At 35.7% G+C, this 16,540-nt stretch overlaps 1 protein-coding gene across 5 annotated transcripts in view; it reads right to left on the bottom strand.

The window, feature by feature from the left end:
- Positions 1 to 16,540, bottom strand: part of XPR1 (xenotropic and polytropic retrovirus receptor 1) — a 213,916-nt gene that overhangs the window by 14,283 nt on the left and 183,093 nt on the right. For all 5 annotated transcript variants that reach the window (XM_042976286.1, XM_042976287.1, XM_042976288.1 and 2 more), the window contains one exon: positions 1,688 to 1,854. In XM_042976286.1, the coding sequence (XP_042832220.1) occupies positions 1,688 to 1,854 (167 nt within the window). The remainder of the gene's footprint in view (positions 1 to 1,687; positions 1,855 to 16,540) is intronic.

The raw sequence follows: 16,540 nt of genomic DNA on the forward strand, positions 1-16,540 counted from the left end.
CACTGTTTTATTTCTTTCAGTATTTGAGTAAAGACACTCTTGGTCTTTGACTTTTTAATTCAGGTCCTCCTACCCAAATACAGACAAAATCCTAAAATAATTCCTAAGGAATTATCCATATATTTCCAGACTACATTGGCACTCCACATTAACAAAAACCAGCTGAAGTAAATGAAAAGAGCAGTCTTCTTGATGCACTGAAGGAGTCAGGCACTTCCTTTCCTTTGTGCTTTCAAAGCCTTGCTCATTCAGTCAAGTCTTTATTCACTGACTCCACAAATATTAAGTCTACTGTATGCCAGGAACTATGTTGGGCAGTGAGGGATATGAATACCTAAGCAGATAACTGTAACAATGTGATAATTGTTGTAACAGAAATTTGTAGAGGGTAAAATGGGATTAGGACAAATGACTAAATATGCTTGGAAAAATAGTCTTTTTAGAGACAGTAACACTTAAGCTGACTTTTTAAAAGGAGGAACAGGAGAGGATGTGGAGAAAAAGAAACTCTTGTGCACTGTTGGTGGCAATGCAATTGGTGCAACCACTGAGGAAAACAGTATGGAGAAAAAGAAACAGAAATACCATATGATTCAGTAATTCCATTACTGGGTATTTACCCAAAGAAAACAAAAACACTAATACAAAAAGATATCTGTATTCCTTTGTTTTACTGAAGAATTATTTACAACAGCCAAGATATGGAAGCAACCCAAGTATCCACTGATGATGAATGGATAAAAATGTACACACACACACACACACACACACGCACGCACACACACAAACACACTGGACTACTTATTACTCAGCTATAAAAAGGATGAGATACTGTCATTTACAACAATATGAATGGACCTGAAGGTACTATGCTAAGTGAAATAAGTCAGAAGAGCAAGACAAATACCATATGATTTCACTCATGGGGACTCTAAAAAACAAATTAATAAACAAAAAGCATAAACAGACCCATAAATACACAGAACAAACTTGTAGTTGCCGGAGCGATGGGAGGTAAAGGAATGGACAAAATGGGTGAAGGGGAGTGGAAGGATACAAGCTTCCAGATAGGGAGTAAATAGGTCACTAGGATGAAAGGTACAGCATAGATCCCGGGATACAGTCAACAGGATTATAACAGTGCTACATGGTGAAGGATGGTAGCTACAGTTGTGAGCATAGCGTAACATACAGGGTTGTTGAATCACTGTGTTGTACACATGAAACTAATGTAACACTCTGTCAATGATAACTTCAATTAAAAATAAATAAAATGAAAAAGGAGGAGCAAGAGTTTGCAAGGCAGACAAAAGGGAGGGAAGAGGGTATCTGAGATAGAGGGAACTACATGTCAAAATTAGGTCACAAATTTTGTAAGTTATTTATTCCTCTGTTCTAGACTCTACCACATTATAGCGCAATTTGTCTACTTACCTGTTTAACATAGGTTATGGCCTCTTGGAGAACCAGAACTTTACTTTGTTTTTATTTTCTATAGTGCCCAGCAGTTGGTAAAAACCTGACATTTTTGTTGACAGAATGCATTAGTATTTTTTGGTAATTAGTTGTTTTTTTTCTAAGTATATTAGGTTGGGATTAGGTATGTACCATAATAGGGTTTAGCTGGTAATACACTTGAGTTTTTGGGGTTTTTTAAAAAAACAAATACAAACACTTTTGTACATACTTTTTGGGGGTATACAATCTCTTCCCGGAGAAAGGTGTTTTCTCCAGCATTCTTATCAAAGAGACCCCAGTCCATCTTCAGATCCCAGATGAGGGTATAGCAGGAACTGATGATACAAAACACAATCCAAAGGTAAAAGAATACCATGGTGTCTGAGTGACCTCGTTCTAAAGAAAATGGAAAAGTAAAAGAGAAAATTACTAGATTAAAGTAAAATTCTTCATTAAATAAAACTCATTTAAAAAGCAGATTCTTTCTTTATACAGCTCCATAAAGGAAGTAAGATTTTATATAAATATCCCTGGTTAGGGACACTAATAGAAGTTAAATAGTAAATCTGATTCTCCTGAAGTACAAAGTAATCACCAAGCATTTATCAAGTACATATAATTTGTACAGATGTGCATTTTTGGAGGCTGTATGCTGAATACATAAAAATCCAAATAACTGCAATAGAGGTTTTGAATATTACAAAAGATGTCATTTTAATTTTTGCCATCAGGTGGCAGGTTAGGGTCAAAGATGAGAAAAAATTATGAAACCCCACTAATAAGAAATGTATCACATGTGTTTCAACAAATTCTTACATTGTTTTTATTTTAGAACATTTCCTTGGTACACTTAGATCTTGTCAATACTTACTGTGAAGGCAACTAGATAATTTTAATTCTAGATAAAATGCCAGAAAGCAACACACTGATGAGGAATTTATCCTTAAGGACATATATAAAAGCAAATTTCTCTCATTCACAAAGCATGATATTTTTGCTTCTTTAGAGGTTGTTTATAGATACAAAATGCTGGGAACACTATAAAGTACACTAAATCAGAATAAAAATAATTTGTGTATGTGCTTATATAATTTAGTATTTTTCACTCTTAAGTGCTTCATATATTCTCTAAGGAAATTCTTTGCTAAGTTTTGAGAGTCATCATGATGTTATTTGTGTTCTCTAGATGCAGGATATAGGTATACAACTACTAACATAGTCCTCAATTATCAGGAAAAAGAGGTATGAAACATCTAATTCAAAAAAGTTAAAAATTTTGGTTAGTTTCCCAAAGGCATAGAAAATAAGGATGCATCATGCCCTCACCACAATCCTTCCTATTACAATAAATTAAAGGGTGCCTCGCTGGCTGAATTGGAAGAGTATGTGACTCCTGATCTCCGGGTTGTGAATTCAAGCCCCATACTGGGTGTAGAGATTACTAAAAAAATAAATAAACTTAAAAAAATTAATTAAAATTCTTCCTACTGAAACAAGTTTTTATTAATCATTTTTATGTATTAAAGTATTACTTGAGTACAGTATGATTCAAAGGCACCCTTCAGAAATTTATATTATAGTGAGTGAAAATAGCCATTTGTTATTGATAAACTTGAGCTCAAAATGAAGTATAAACAAAGCACTAGGGGAACATCAAGGAGAACAGGAATGTTTCCAACAGCAGGAAATAAGGGGAAGTAGCATGTGAGTTATTTGTAGAAGAGTAAACAGTGTTACAAAAGTCAGGCAGATGAGGCAAGGACATTCAAAGCTGAAGGAAGATAATGAACAGTCCTAAGGGTGGGAAAGTACAAGGTGTGTTTGAGGAGCTGCAAGTAATCTAAACATAGTGTGGGTGAAATATGGAGGATATAAGATAAGGGGTCTGATTTAAAATGAGGCTGGAGGGGCATCTGGGTGGCTCAGTTGGTGAAGCATCTGACTCTTGATTTCAGCTCAGTTCATCATCTCACCGTTTGTGAGACGGAGCCCACGTTGGGCTCAGTGCCGACAGCACAGACCCTGCTTAGGATTCTCTCTCTCTTTCAAAATAAGTAAATAAATAATAAAAAAAAGAGGCTTAAAAAATAAATAAAATGAGACAGGAAAAGACACTTGGGGTCTGACTATGGAATGCTCTCTTGGCACTTAAGATCAGATCTGTATTTAAAAAAAATAAGCTGGCAGGTTGCCTGCATCAGAATTACAGCTGATTTAAAAAATACAGATATGTTAGAATTCTAATGTTAATCAGTTCATACCAGCTCATAAGAACTGACTGTTATATTTTCAAAACTAAGCTGATTGTTAAAGTTATTATTAAAAATTAAATTACATAAACTTACAATTAGTTCTATTAAAAACAAAGGTAATAAAAACTCAAAATTCATTACTTCCTAATTAATTTACTAAATTTTGCTTTTATCTTTTTTTGGATTATGTATGTTTATTTTATCTGTATAATGGGAATATTATATAATGCTGTGCTGATATACATCTTTTCCCAACATTCAATGTTATCTTAGTAGCTTAACCTGGCTATGGTGGAAGTATTTACACCACGGAAATCAACAAACACTACAAATCAGTACCTCTTATCCCTACTCCTACCTAAGAGCTGGCACAACACTGTTTAGCTTCTTCTGGACCCAGAAACCAATATTTTTTAAATGGTCCACAGTGATACTAATGAACAGTCAAGCTTAGACATAAACACATTTTCAGGTTTAAACTATTTCTTTTTTTTAAATTTCTTTTTAATGTTTATTTATTTTTGAGAGAGAGAGTGACAGAGTGCAAGCAGGGGAGGGGCAGAAAGAGAGGGAGACACAGATTTTGAAGCAGGCTTCCAGGCTCTGAGCTGTCAGCACAGAGCCCGACGTGGGGCTCGAACTCGTGAACACAAGATCATGACCTAAGCAGAAGTCAGACACTTAAACAACTGAGACACCCAGTTGCCCCAGGTTTAAACTATTTCCACAAAAACTCTTCTTCACCAATTGTGTTGAATTGTGTTGAATATTTATACTACAACATTGTGCCACATAAATTATCAATATAAAAGGCCTAACAAAATATTTACTTATCTAGTTTAGTTGGATGTGTTCTGACATGTTTATTTCATTCTATAGACAGAGTCTAGCTAAGTATTATTCAGTAATCAACATCATGATTGCATTAAAAATTTTTATAACTTATCTACTAAGGTTTGCAAAGAATAAAGCAAATTCAGCACTTTATAGTAAAGTTCACACTGTTTCTATATTTTCAAAACAAGATCAACACAAAGAGAGAAAGACAAGCAACTTAACTGTAAATTATATCTGCAACTCTTTCTTTAAAAAGTGAATGCTTGGGCGCCTGGTGGCTCAATTGGTTAAGCGTCCAACTTCGGCTCAGGTCATGATCTCGTGGTTTGTGGGTTTGAGTCCTGCTTCAGGCTCTATGCTGATGGCTCAGAGCCTGGAGCCTGTTTCGGATTCTGTGTCTCCCTCTCTCTCTGCCCCTCCCCCGCTCATGCTCTGTCTCTTTCTGTCTCTCAAAAATAAATAAATTCAAAAACAATTTTTTTTTTAAATTAAAAATTAAAAAAAAAAAAAAAAAGAAATTTAAGGGGCTCCTGGGTGGCTCAGTCAGTTAAGCATCCGACTTCGGCTCAGGTCATGATCTCGTGGTTCGTGGGTTTGAGCCCTGCATCAGGCTCTGTGCTGACAGCTCAGAGCCTGAAGCCTGCTTCCTACCCTGTGTCTCCCTCTCTCTGTGTCCCTCCCCCACTCGTGCCTTGTCTCCACCTCTCTCTCCAAAAATGAATAAACATTAAAAAAATTAAAATAAATTAAAATTAAAAAGTGAATGCTTACTATGTGCCAGGCACTTTATATATATTCTCATTTCATTTTCACAATAAACTATATTTCTGTTTTCTAGTAAAAGTAATGAAATGAGAATAAACAGATATTCATCAAGAGGTAAAAAATTAGTATTTCTCAAGTAAGTTCAGGTAACATCAAGTTTTTACTGAAAGCTGATTTTCTTTTCTAATTACTAAAGAAATCATCAAATTCAAATTATTATATAAAAGGAGATTGTGTGGGGGGGAGTTCAAAAGAAAAGAATTAATAATGAAATAAAAATCAATGTGCTAGTTTTTTTAATGTCTTAGCTTTTAAACACAAGTCCTATTCTTAGAGTGTAATTCTTAAAATGATATAATGGGTCAAGTGCTTCTTTCCTTTCTTTTTTTTTTTTTTTTAATTTTTTTTTTAATGTTTAATAATTTTTGAGACAGAGACAGAGCATGAATGGGGGAGGGGCAGAGAGAGAGGGAGACACAGAATCGGAAGCAAGCTCCAGGCTCTGAGCCATCAGCCCAGAGCCCGACGCGGCGCTCGAACTCACAGACCGTGAGACCGTGAGAACGTGACCTGAGCTGAAGTCGGACGCTCAACCGACTGTGCCACCCAGGCGCCCCATCCTTTCTAAGCTCATATTATTTCCATGAAATTTCTGTGAAACACATACAAGGCCTTACTCACTTTTTAAAAGGCAGGTATTCCAACAGATTATTTTGGAATAAGAAATGTTTTACTTTACTTCTTCAAATAATGATTAGCATAAACCTAGTCTACATGTGTTACATTTTGGTCTCTTTTTAATTATTACCCTTACTTGATCTTTCCCATCTCCCAAATGAGGAGTGCTTTTCCCTGAAATCATCTGCCTTTATTGGTATTCAGGGAATGCACTAGAAAGATATTATCACTTTAGGCAAGCAATTACATCTAATTCTCTCTTGGCTAACTCTGGTAGCCCACTTTAGTGATGTTCAGAATCACAGAAAATCAAGTCATTGCTATTCTACCCTGAGCTTCTATTATACACCCACCATGTTAGAAGCATAATTCATGCTGGAAATATTTATGGCAATGGTATCTACTGAATCTAAAACAAATAAAAACAAGCTTCTTAAGGTTTTGTACCCATCATTATCATAAAAGGGATAAAACAAAATAACATGTTAGGAAAAGTGCTGAGAGAGAAACCAGGAAAATTACATATGAAAATCATCCTGAACCACGTTTCAGGAAAGACATTTGGTTTTATTGTATTTTTTTTTCAGGGAAGGTATTTTAAAAAATGAAAAAAGTGGGACTGTGTTAACAGAAAGCGAATGGTGTTCTTTTCAACCAAAATCTTTCTACTCTGATAACAGTTTACTGGTTTTTAATCTGAAATTAAATAAAAAAACAAAATAGACTGGACACTGTTTTCAAAACCCAAACCTACACAGGCAAGCTGAATGAGTTTGGCATCTAGCAAATCCAGTTTTAGTCCCATAACCTAAAACATCAAAACACTAAAATGTAAGATTAATATGGTTCTCTAAAAATTAATAGATATAATACTTCCTTGATCTTTAGTGTGTATGTATGTTTCTTTTTAATTTTAGAGACACAGTGAGTGTGTGAGCAAGGGAGAGGGAAAGAGAGGGGGGGAGAGGGAGGGAGGGAGGGAGGGAGAGAGAGAGAGAGAAAGAGAGAGAGAGAGAGAATATCTTAAGCAGGTTCCACGCTCAGCTCAGAGCCCAACATGGGGCTCAATCACACAACCCTGGAATCATAACCTGATCTAAAATCAAGAGTTGGATGCTCAACTGACTGAGCCACCCAGGCTCCCCTGTTTTAGTTAAAATGTGAGGTCACATGTATTATACCTTCTTAGGTGATTATCATATTTATCCTCACAACAGGCAAGAAAGACATTATTATTCCTGTTTTATAGTTAAGAAAGCTTAAATTTTGAGAGATAGTAAGTGGAAAGATAACTGGATTTGAAGTGAGAAAATCTGGGTCTGAATCCAGACTCTGCCTCTTTCCAACTCTGTGATTATAGAGAATCCACAATCTTAAAATGATTGAGACAAAAATGGAAATCATTAGGGGTGCCTGGGTAGCTCAGTCAGTTAAGCGTCCGGCTTGGGCCCAGGTCATGATCTCACAGCTCATGAGTTCAAGCCCCATGTTGGGCTCTGTGCTGACAGCTCAGAGCCTGGAGCCTGCTTTGGAATCTGTGTCCTCATCTCTCTGTGCCCTCCCCTGCTCATGTTCTGTCTCTCAAAAATAAATAAACATTAAAAAAATTAAAGAAAAAAAAAAAGGAAATCATTAGGTCTACGGATAAATGAGGAAACTAGACATAGGAATCTTTATCCAAGGAACTTTTTTGTACTAGTCAGCTTTCTCTATGTCCACTTCAATTCTAAAATGAAAAGGCAGTTCTATAAAACCATGAAGTAATATTAAAAACATTTCTATGGTCTGTGAAAAACAGAATTTAAATACTATACATATATTACTTCATTCTGTATATAAAATTATGTTTGTAGAAAAAGACAGAGGTGTCTATCCCTGATAAAGGAAGATTATTAAGGGGAGTCACTTTCAAGCATTTCTGAATTATCTGAATTCTATTTTTATAGTGATATATACACATCCATGTTTTACTTGTATAATTAAGACGAAAAAGAAAAAAGTGGGCTAAGGAAAATAGTTGCTATTAGGGTAGTGATATTTTAGAGAAAACTTAAACAAGTCTTTAATATTGCTACATTGTTTTTGTAATAAAAAACAGTACAAAGGAATTCATTTTTTCATGCAACAAATGTTTAAATGTCTACTATAAGCTGCATTGTTTACTATATAGTTATAAGATTAACTCAAAAGACAAATTTATTCCTATATTCAACAAACATATGGTGAATGTCTACTGGGTTCCAGGTATATTTTAGAGAATGGGGATGTATATAGTGAAGAACTATTAAGGGCTTAAGTGTAAAAGAAAAAAGTTATAAAATAAAAACACAGCATGTAAGTACAAATGTAGAACTGTGCATAGTGGAGGAAATCAATCAATAAACCAGGCTTTCAGGAGGGTAACAGCCAGGAAAAACTTCCTGAAGGAGGTACTACTTGAGTGGAGTCTTGAAAGTTAACAATCTTGGGGCGCCTGGGTGGCGCAGTCGGTTAAGCGTCCGACTTCAGCCAGGTCACGATCTCGCGGTCCGTGAGTTCGAGCCCCGCGTCGGGCTCTGGGCTGATGGCTCAGAGCCTGGAGCCTGTTTCCGATTCTGTGTCTCCCTCTCTCTCTCCCCTCCCCCGTTCATGCTCTGTCTCTCTCTGTCCCAAAAATAAATAAACGTTGAAAAAAAAAAAAAAAAAAAAAGAAAGTTAACAATCTTGAGTTAAATAGGTTTATGAGGCAGAGAGAGAGAGAGCCATGTCAAACAGTGTAGAAACCAGCCATCCATCCATCCATCCACCCATCCATCCAGTGAGTGAGCACCTACTACATGCACATGGTAGTAAATCTTATTCATTAATGAACAAATTTCCTGCCCCCATGAAGCTTACTACTTAATGGGCATAGACAATTATCAGATATACAAATAAATAAGGTAATTTCACACAGTGAAAAGTGACATAAAGAAAAAAGAAAATGGTAATAGGACAGACAGGTAGAATTCCTTTAAGACAGTGTTCAGACAGGGAAGATCAACCAACTGAGCCACCCAGGCACTCCCAAATCATAGCAAATTTAAGAAGACCAAAATCATGCCAATTTTCTTCTCTGACCTCAATGGTATGAAACTAGAAATCAACAAGAGGTAAGTAACAATATCTACAAATATGTGGAACTAAGTAACACACTTCTAAACAACTACTGGGTCAAAAAAGAAATCAAAAGGGAAATAAAAAATTATCTCAACTGAAAATGAAAATACAACATATCAAATATTGTGGGTTAAAGCAAAAAGCAGTTTGGGGAGGAACATTTGTAACAAATGCATATATTAAGAAATTAGAAAGATCTCAAATAAATCATCTAAATTTATACCTCAGGGAACTAGGAAAAAAAAGGGGAAATTATGCCCAAAGTTAGTTCAAAGGAAGGGAATAATAAGAAATCAGAGCAGAAATGAATGAAATAAAGACCGGAAAAACAATACAAAGGATCAATAAAACTAAAAGCCGGCTTTCAAAAAATAAACAAAATTGACAAACCTTTAGTTATACTAAGAAAAAAAGAGGACTCAGATAAACTAGAAATGAAAGAGGAGACCTTACACCAGATACTATAAAAATACAGACTCATAAGAGACTACTATGAACAATTTTATGCCAACAAATTACATAATGCAGAAACATGCCTAGAAACATACAACCTGCCAAGACTGAATCAGGAAGAAATAGAAAATCTGAACAGACTAATAAAAGGGAAAGGGGCTAAATGAGTAATCAAAAACTCCCAACACAGACAACTCCAGGACCAGAGAGCTTCACTGGAGAATTCTACCAAACATTCAAAGAATTAATACCAATGCTCCTCAAACTTCAAAAACATCTAGGAGAAGACACTTCCACACTCATTCTAAGAAGCCAGCATTATTTTGATACCAAAATCAGATAAGGACACCACAAGAAAACTACAGACCAATATCCTTGATGAATAGATGAAAAATTGTCAACAAAATATTAGCAAACTGAATTCACAAACACATTAAAAGGATTATATACCATGACCAAGTGAGATTTATTTCTGGCTTGTAAGGATGGTTCAACATATACAAATCATTAAGATAATATACATATCAATAAATGAAAGATAAAAATCACATCATCTCAACAGATGCAGAAAAAGCAAAATATAACATCCTTTCATGACAAAAACTCTTTAACAGACTGGGTATAGAAGATAACAGACTTCAATATAATAAGGGCCATATACAACATAACCCACAGCTAACATTACATTCAATGGAGAAAAACTGAAAGTGTTTCCCCTAAGATCAGGAACAAGGCAAGGATGTCCACTCTGACCACTCCTATTCAATACAGTACTCAAAGTCTTAGCTAGAGCAATTAGGCAAGACAAAGAAATAAAAGGCATCCAAAATTAGAAAGGAAGAAGTAAAACTGTCATTATTTGCTGATGATATGATCCTCTATACAGAAAATCCAGGAGAAGTGCCTGGGTGGCTCAGTCAGTTAAGCATCCAACTCTTGATATCAGCTCAGGTCATGATCACAGGGTCGTGGGATTGAGCCCCAGTTTGAATCCCCGTGGGATTCTCTTTTCCTCTACCTCTCTCCCCATTCGTGTGCTCTCTCTCTCTCTCTCTCAAAAATAAATAAATAAACTTAAAAAAAGAAAAAAAACTCCCAACAGTCAAAAAACAGTTGGAATTCATCAATGATTTCAATAAATCAGCAGGATACAAAATCAACATATACAAATCAATTGCATTTCTTTACACTAATGATGAAACATCTGAAAAAGAAATAAGGAAAATCAACCCACCCATAATGGCATTAAAACAATAAAATAAGATACTTATAAATTTAACCATGGAACTAATAACAGACAATAATATCGTACTATAATTATATGTGATCATGCTGTATCAGCAATCATATTACAATATATAAATGCATCAAAGTAACACACTGTACCCCTTACACTTATACATAGATCAACAGAACAGAATAGAGAGCTCAGAAATAGACTCACACAAATATGCCCAAATAATTTTTGACAAAGGCACACAAGCAATTTGATGTAGGAAAAATAGCCCTTTGAATAAAAGGTGCTGGGGCAATTAGACATCCATAGGCAAAAATACGAACCTCAATCTGTCATACACCTTACGTAAAAATTTACTCAAAATGGATCACAAACTTGCAAATAAGACATAAAACTCTTAGGAAAAAAAACACAGAAAACCTACAGGATCTAGGGCTAGGCAAAGAGTTCCTGGACTTGAAACCGAAGGCATGATCTGTAAAGGAAAAACTGATAAGCTTAACTTCATAGAAATTAAAAACTTTTGATTTGTGTAAGACCATGTTAAGAGGATGAAAAGACAGGCTGCAGACTGGGAAAAAATATCTGCAGATACTACCCAGTGACTTGTATCCAAAATATACGAAGAATTCTTAAAATTCAACTATAATGAAACAAATAACCCAATTAAAAAATGGCGGAGAGGTCTGAACAAACACCTGACCAAAGAAGATACACATATAACAAATAAGTAAATGAGAAGACGTTCAACATCAGATGTCATTAGGAAATTACAGAGTAGATGGGCACCTGGGTGGCTTAGTCGGTTGAGCGTCCGACTTCAGCTCAGGTCATGATCTCACAGTATGTGAGCTCAAGACCCACATCAGACTCTGTGCTGACAGCTCAGAGCCTAGAGCCTGATTTGGAATCTGTGTCTCCCTCTCTCTCCATCCCTCCCCTCCCCTGCTCACATTCTCTCTCTCTCAAAAATAAACAGCTAAAAAAAAAAAAAAAGGAAATTACAAAGTAGAACAGCAATGAGATACCACTATGCACCTAACTGACTGGCTAAAACCCCCAAAATTGACTACCAAATGTTGACATGGTGCAGGCAACAAGAACTCTCACGGACTGCTGATAGGAAGCAATATGGTACAGCCAGTTTGGGAGACAGTTTGGCAGTTTCTTACAAAAAACTAAACATAGCCTTATCATAATTGTACACCTAGGTTAAGTTGAAAAATTATGACCACACAAAAACCAGCACACATTTACAGCAGATTCATTCATAATTATGAAAAACTGGAAGCAACTAAGATGCCTTTTAGCAGGCAAATGAATGAACAAAAGTGGTACAACAGAACATTTAGCGATAAAAAGAAATGAACTATCAAGACACAAAAAGACATCAGAAGAACCTTAGATGCCTACTGCTAAGTGAAAGGAATCATCTGAAAAGGCTACACACTGTATGGCTCCAACAACAGGACATTTTGGAAAAGGCACATTTGTAGAGATAGTAAAAAGATGAGTGGTTGCTCAGGGGGAAGAAGGAGGAAAGAAAGAGATGAATGGGTGAAACAAAGGGGATGTTTAGGATAATGAAACTATTCCATGTGTAACTGTTACAGTAGATATGTATCATTATGCATTTTTCAAAACCCGCAAAACTCTACAACATAAAAAGTTAATCTTAATGTAATACACGATGTTAATGACCGAGGAAACTGTATAACAATGAGATGGGACGGGGTGGGGCGGGTATAGGGAACTCTATGTACTATCTGCTCAATTATTCCACAAATCTAAAACTCTACTAAAAACTCAGGCCCATTAATCATTAAAAATACTAGAAAGAAAATCCTTGTAAATGTTATCTAACAAAGTGCTAGTATCTGAAATATAAAGAACTCTAATAATTCAATAAAGAACCAAACAATCCAATTCAAAAATGGGCAAAAGACATGAAGAGACAGTTTACAGAAGAGGATATACATACCAAATAAGCCTATGAAAAGATGTGCAACAGAATTAAAACCACAATAAGATATTATTACACACCTATCAGAACGGCTAAAATTTTAAAAAGTGGCATCAACAAAGGCTGGCAGGGATGCAGAGAAACCAGACCACTCATACATTGCTGATGAGAATGTAAAATGGTACAACCATTCTGAAAATAGTTTGGTAGTTTTTCTTAAACATGCAGCTACCACACGCTTGGGGATTAATCACAGAGATATGACAATTTATGTTCATCAAAACCTGTATATGGATGTTTATAGCAGCTATGTCCATAACAGCCTGAACTTAGAAACAACATAAATGTCATTCAGTGGGTGAATGGTTAAACTATAGTATATTCACATCACGAAACACTACTTAGCAATAAAAAGGAACAAGTTTGATTTGTGCAACAACCTGGATGAATCTCCAGAGAATTATGCTAAGTGAAAAAAAGCAGATCTCAAAAGGACTATATGATCCCATTTATATTAACACTCTTGAAATGATAAAATTATTAAATGGATTGCTAGGGGGATGGGAGAAAGTGGGGGTAGGAGGGAAGACAAAAAGGTAATATGAGGGATCCTTGTGGTGATAGAAACTTTCTGCACTAGTCTGTATCAATGTCAATATCCTGATTGTGATATTGTACATACTTTTGTAATATCATTGGAGAACCTGTATGAAGGGCACATGGGCTACTATTTTTAAAAACATTTTTTAAATGTTTATTTATATTTGAGAGAGAGGCAGAGCACAAGCAGGGGAGCCCTGGGAAGACGGAGAGAGTGGGAGGGAGACAGAGAATCCAAAGCAGGCTCCAGGCTCTGAGCTGTCAGCAAGAGAGGCCAACAACGCGGGGCTTGAACTCACAAACCGTGAGATCATGACCTGAGCTAAAGTCAGATGCTTAACCGACTGAGCCACCCAGGCTCCCTGAGCTCTCTATTATTTCTAACAACTACATGTGAATCTATAATTATCTCAAAATAAAAAGTTTAATTAAAAAATATAACTTGGCTGTTTCTCTAAAACCCTTACTGAGTTAACCACTCCCTCTTGTGAACCACCTCAGTACATTACATAATACTGATAATTTACGTTCTATTTTGTTGTTCTCCCTTATGAAACTAGGAGCTCCAGAAGGAGTCTTAAAAGATATGTCGTGTTCATCTATACATGTCTAGCATCAAACACAGTCTAAAACACTCTAGGTGTTTTATAAATGTTTGTTGAATAAAATAGATGTGACAGAGGTAAACAAGAAGGCAATTCAACTACTAAGTTGTATTTATATTCAATTTACTATTTGTTATAATTCTTATTTATTGGCTTGTCAATAATAAAAGGATCTCTTCAGTGATTAAGATTGATTGCTGCCTTTCCAAACTCATTTAGTAGTACAACCAAATAACAATATTTCTGGAGTGGATAAAATTATGTGTTTCTGCCTTTTCTCCTACGAAGAGACACAGTTTCATTTATTAAGTAAATGGAATGTTATCAACCATAATCACTTTACAAAGAAATATAAGGATCCTGGGGCACCTGGGTGCCTCAGTCAGTTGAGCATACAACTCTTGATTTTAGCTCAGGTCATGACAAGCCCCGTGTTGGGCTCTGTGGAGCCTGCTTGAGATTCTTTCTCTGTCCCTACTCTCTCTGGCTTTCCAAAAAAAAAAAAAAGAGGCAATATAAGGATCCTATAAACTTTTTAAAAAAATATTTATTTTAGGGTGAGTACAAGTGGGGGAGGGGCAGAGGGAGGAGGAAAGAGGATGGGAAGCAGGTTTTGTGATGACAGGCTGACAGCAGTGAGCTCGATGTGGGGCTCGAACTCATGAACCGGGAGATCATGACCTGAGCTGAAGTCAGATGCCCAACCGACTGAGCCACCCAGGTTCCCCGTGGATCCTATAAACTTCTGACAAGGTCTCAAGTGCTTATTTTATGAAGCTGTAAGAAAGCTTCAGGTAGTACATTCATATGAGTAGGAATTTTTTTCTTAATTGAACTGGAAAAAATCAAGTCATAAACACAAGCTAAAGTTACAGTCAATTAAAAATGGAAATAAGATTGGATAAGGTTTTAGCAGCAATAATAGTAGGGTACAGTAATTAGAGTTGAATAAAGAATATAGATCACAAAAATGGAATCTAGAAATGTAAAAAATAATAACAATATATATTCTACATTATGGCTAATTAACAGATTTAAAAAGAAGTGAGAATATATATAATATGAGGCATGCCTAGAGAGAGAGGGAATGCCAAAATCTTTTCCACCATTTTCCATACAACTTGCCAACATTCTATACTAGTATAACATATCAGATCTAAAAATGCCATCTGAAACAATTCTTAGTCTCAGAGTGAAACAGTCCAAGACTGTAATGCCTTTTTATAGAAACCTTCATTTCTTTTCTTTCAAATACCTTTTCTTTCAAATTACCTTTTCTGTCTAATTAAATGTTAGGAGCAAAACCTATATTATTTCAAACTTTACCAGTACTTCTGAAACATCTATTCAAATACTTACTCTAGGAACCATCTAATCAATTGTAGTCATCAATACGCTTTGAGATTTAATTAAAAATAAAAAGTTTAAACAGTCTCTAATTACTTTAAGCAGAATAAAAGCTGATGGAAAAACATAAAATCTTTTTTCTCAGTAAAGAATCCCTGATACTTTCTGGAGTTTTTTGGGTTGTTGTTGAGACTTCCATTAGAGTAATAACACTTTTGGTCTGTCTCTGCCCTGCTTTCTCATTCCTCCCTAAGGAACTTTACACCTATTTCCTTAGAGCCTTTTTATGAAACGGGGACTGCTGTTATCAGGTAACATGCCCAAGGTACTGATCCAAAGCCCATGTTCTCATTTAATACGTTCTATTGCTTCCCTGCCATTCATTGCTTGGCTGTCCAAGATCTCCTAAACAGTACAGTAGGAGGAAGCAATATCCAAACTCAGTAGTTTCCATATTTCCTCAACACCATATCCATTTATAATCTCTATTCTTTAAATTCTACTAGTATTTACTTAAGTGTGGTCAGCAGAAACAACATGAGGCACATGTTAAAAAGGCAAATTTTGGAGTCATCATCCTAATCCTACTAAAAATAACTGAAGTTGGGCCTGAGAATAAAGCATTTTTAAGTAACAATCTATGGTGATTCATATACATACTAAAGTTTGAGAATCACAGCAATACATCATGCTGCCTTGTTGGAAATATAACTTTTTAGTGTGTAAAAAGGAGTATATTCAGAGACAGAGAATTCTGGTTTTGCTACTGCTGCCATGTGACCTGGGTCAGGCAATTTAACCTTCCTAGCTTTAAAAAATATAATAAATGTTTTACTTCCTTTCAGGGTTGATATCAGATTCAAAATGAAATAATGAGTGCCAAGAAGCTATGTACTGGCAAATAGCTCTATTAGAATAATAAAATATAAGGGGCTAAAAGCAGGGTGCCTTGGTGGCTCAGCGGTTAAGCCTCCGACTCTTGATTTCGGCTCAGGTCATGATCTCTCAAGGTTCATGAGATCAAGCCCTTGGTCAGCCTTTGCGTTGACAGTATGGAACCTGCTTGGGATTCTAGCTCTGTCTGTCCCTCCCCTGCTCATGCTCTCTCTCTCAAAATAAACAAATAAACTTAAAAAAAAAAAAATAAGGAGCTAAAAGAGCTTCAGAAATATAGTTCAGGCCTTTTAATTTTTTAAAATTATTATTA

Source organism: Panthera tigris, chromosome F3 (genome assembly GCF_018350195.1).
Source record: "Panthera tigris isolate Pti1 chromosome F3, P.tigris_Pti1_mat1.1, whole genome shotgun sequence".
Taxonomy (NCBI): Eukaryota; Metazoa; Chordata; class Mammalia; order Carnivora; family Felidae; genus Panthera; species Panthera tigris.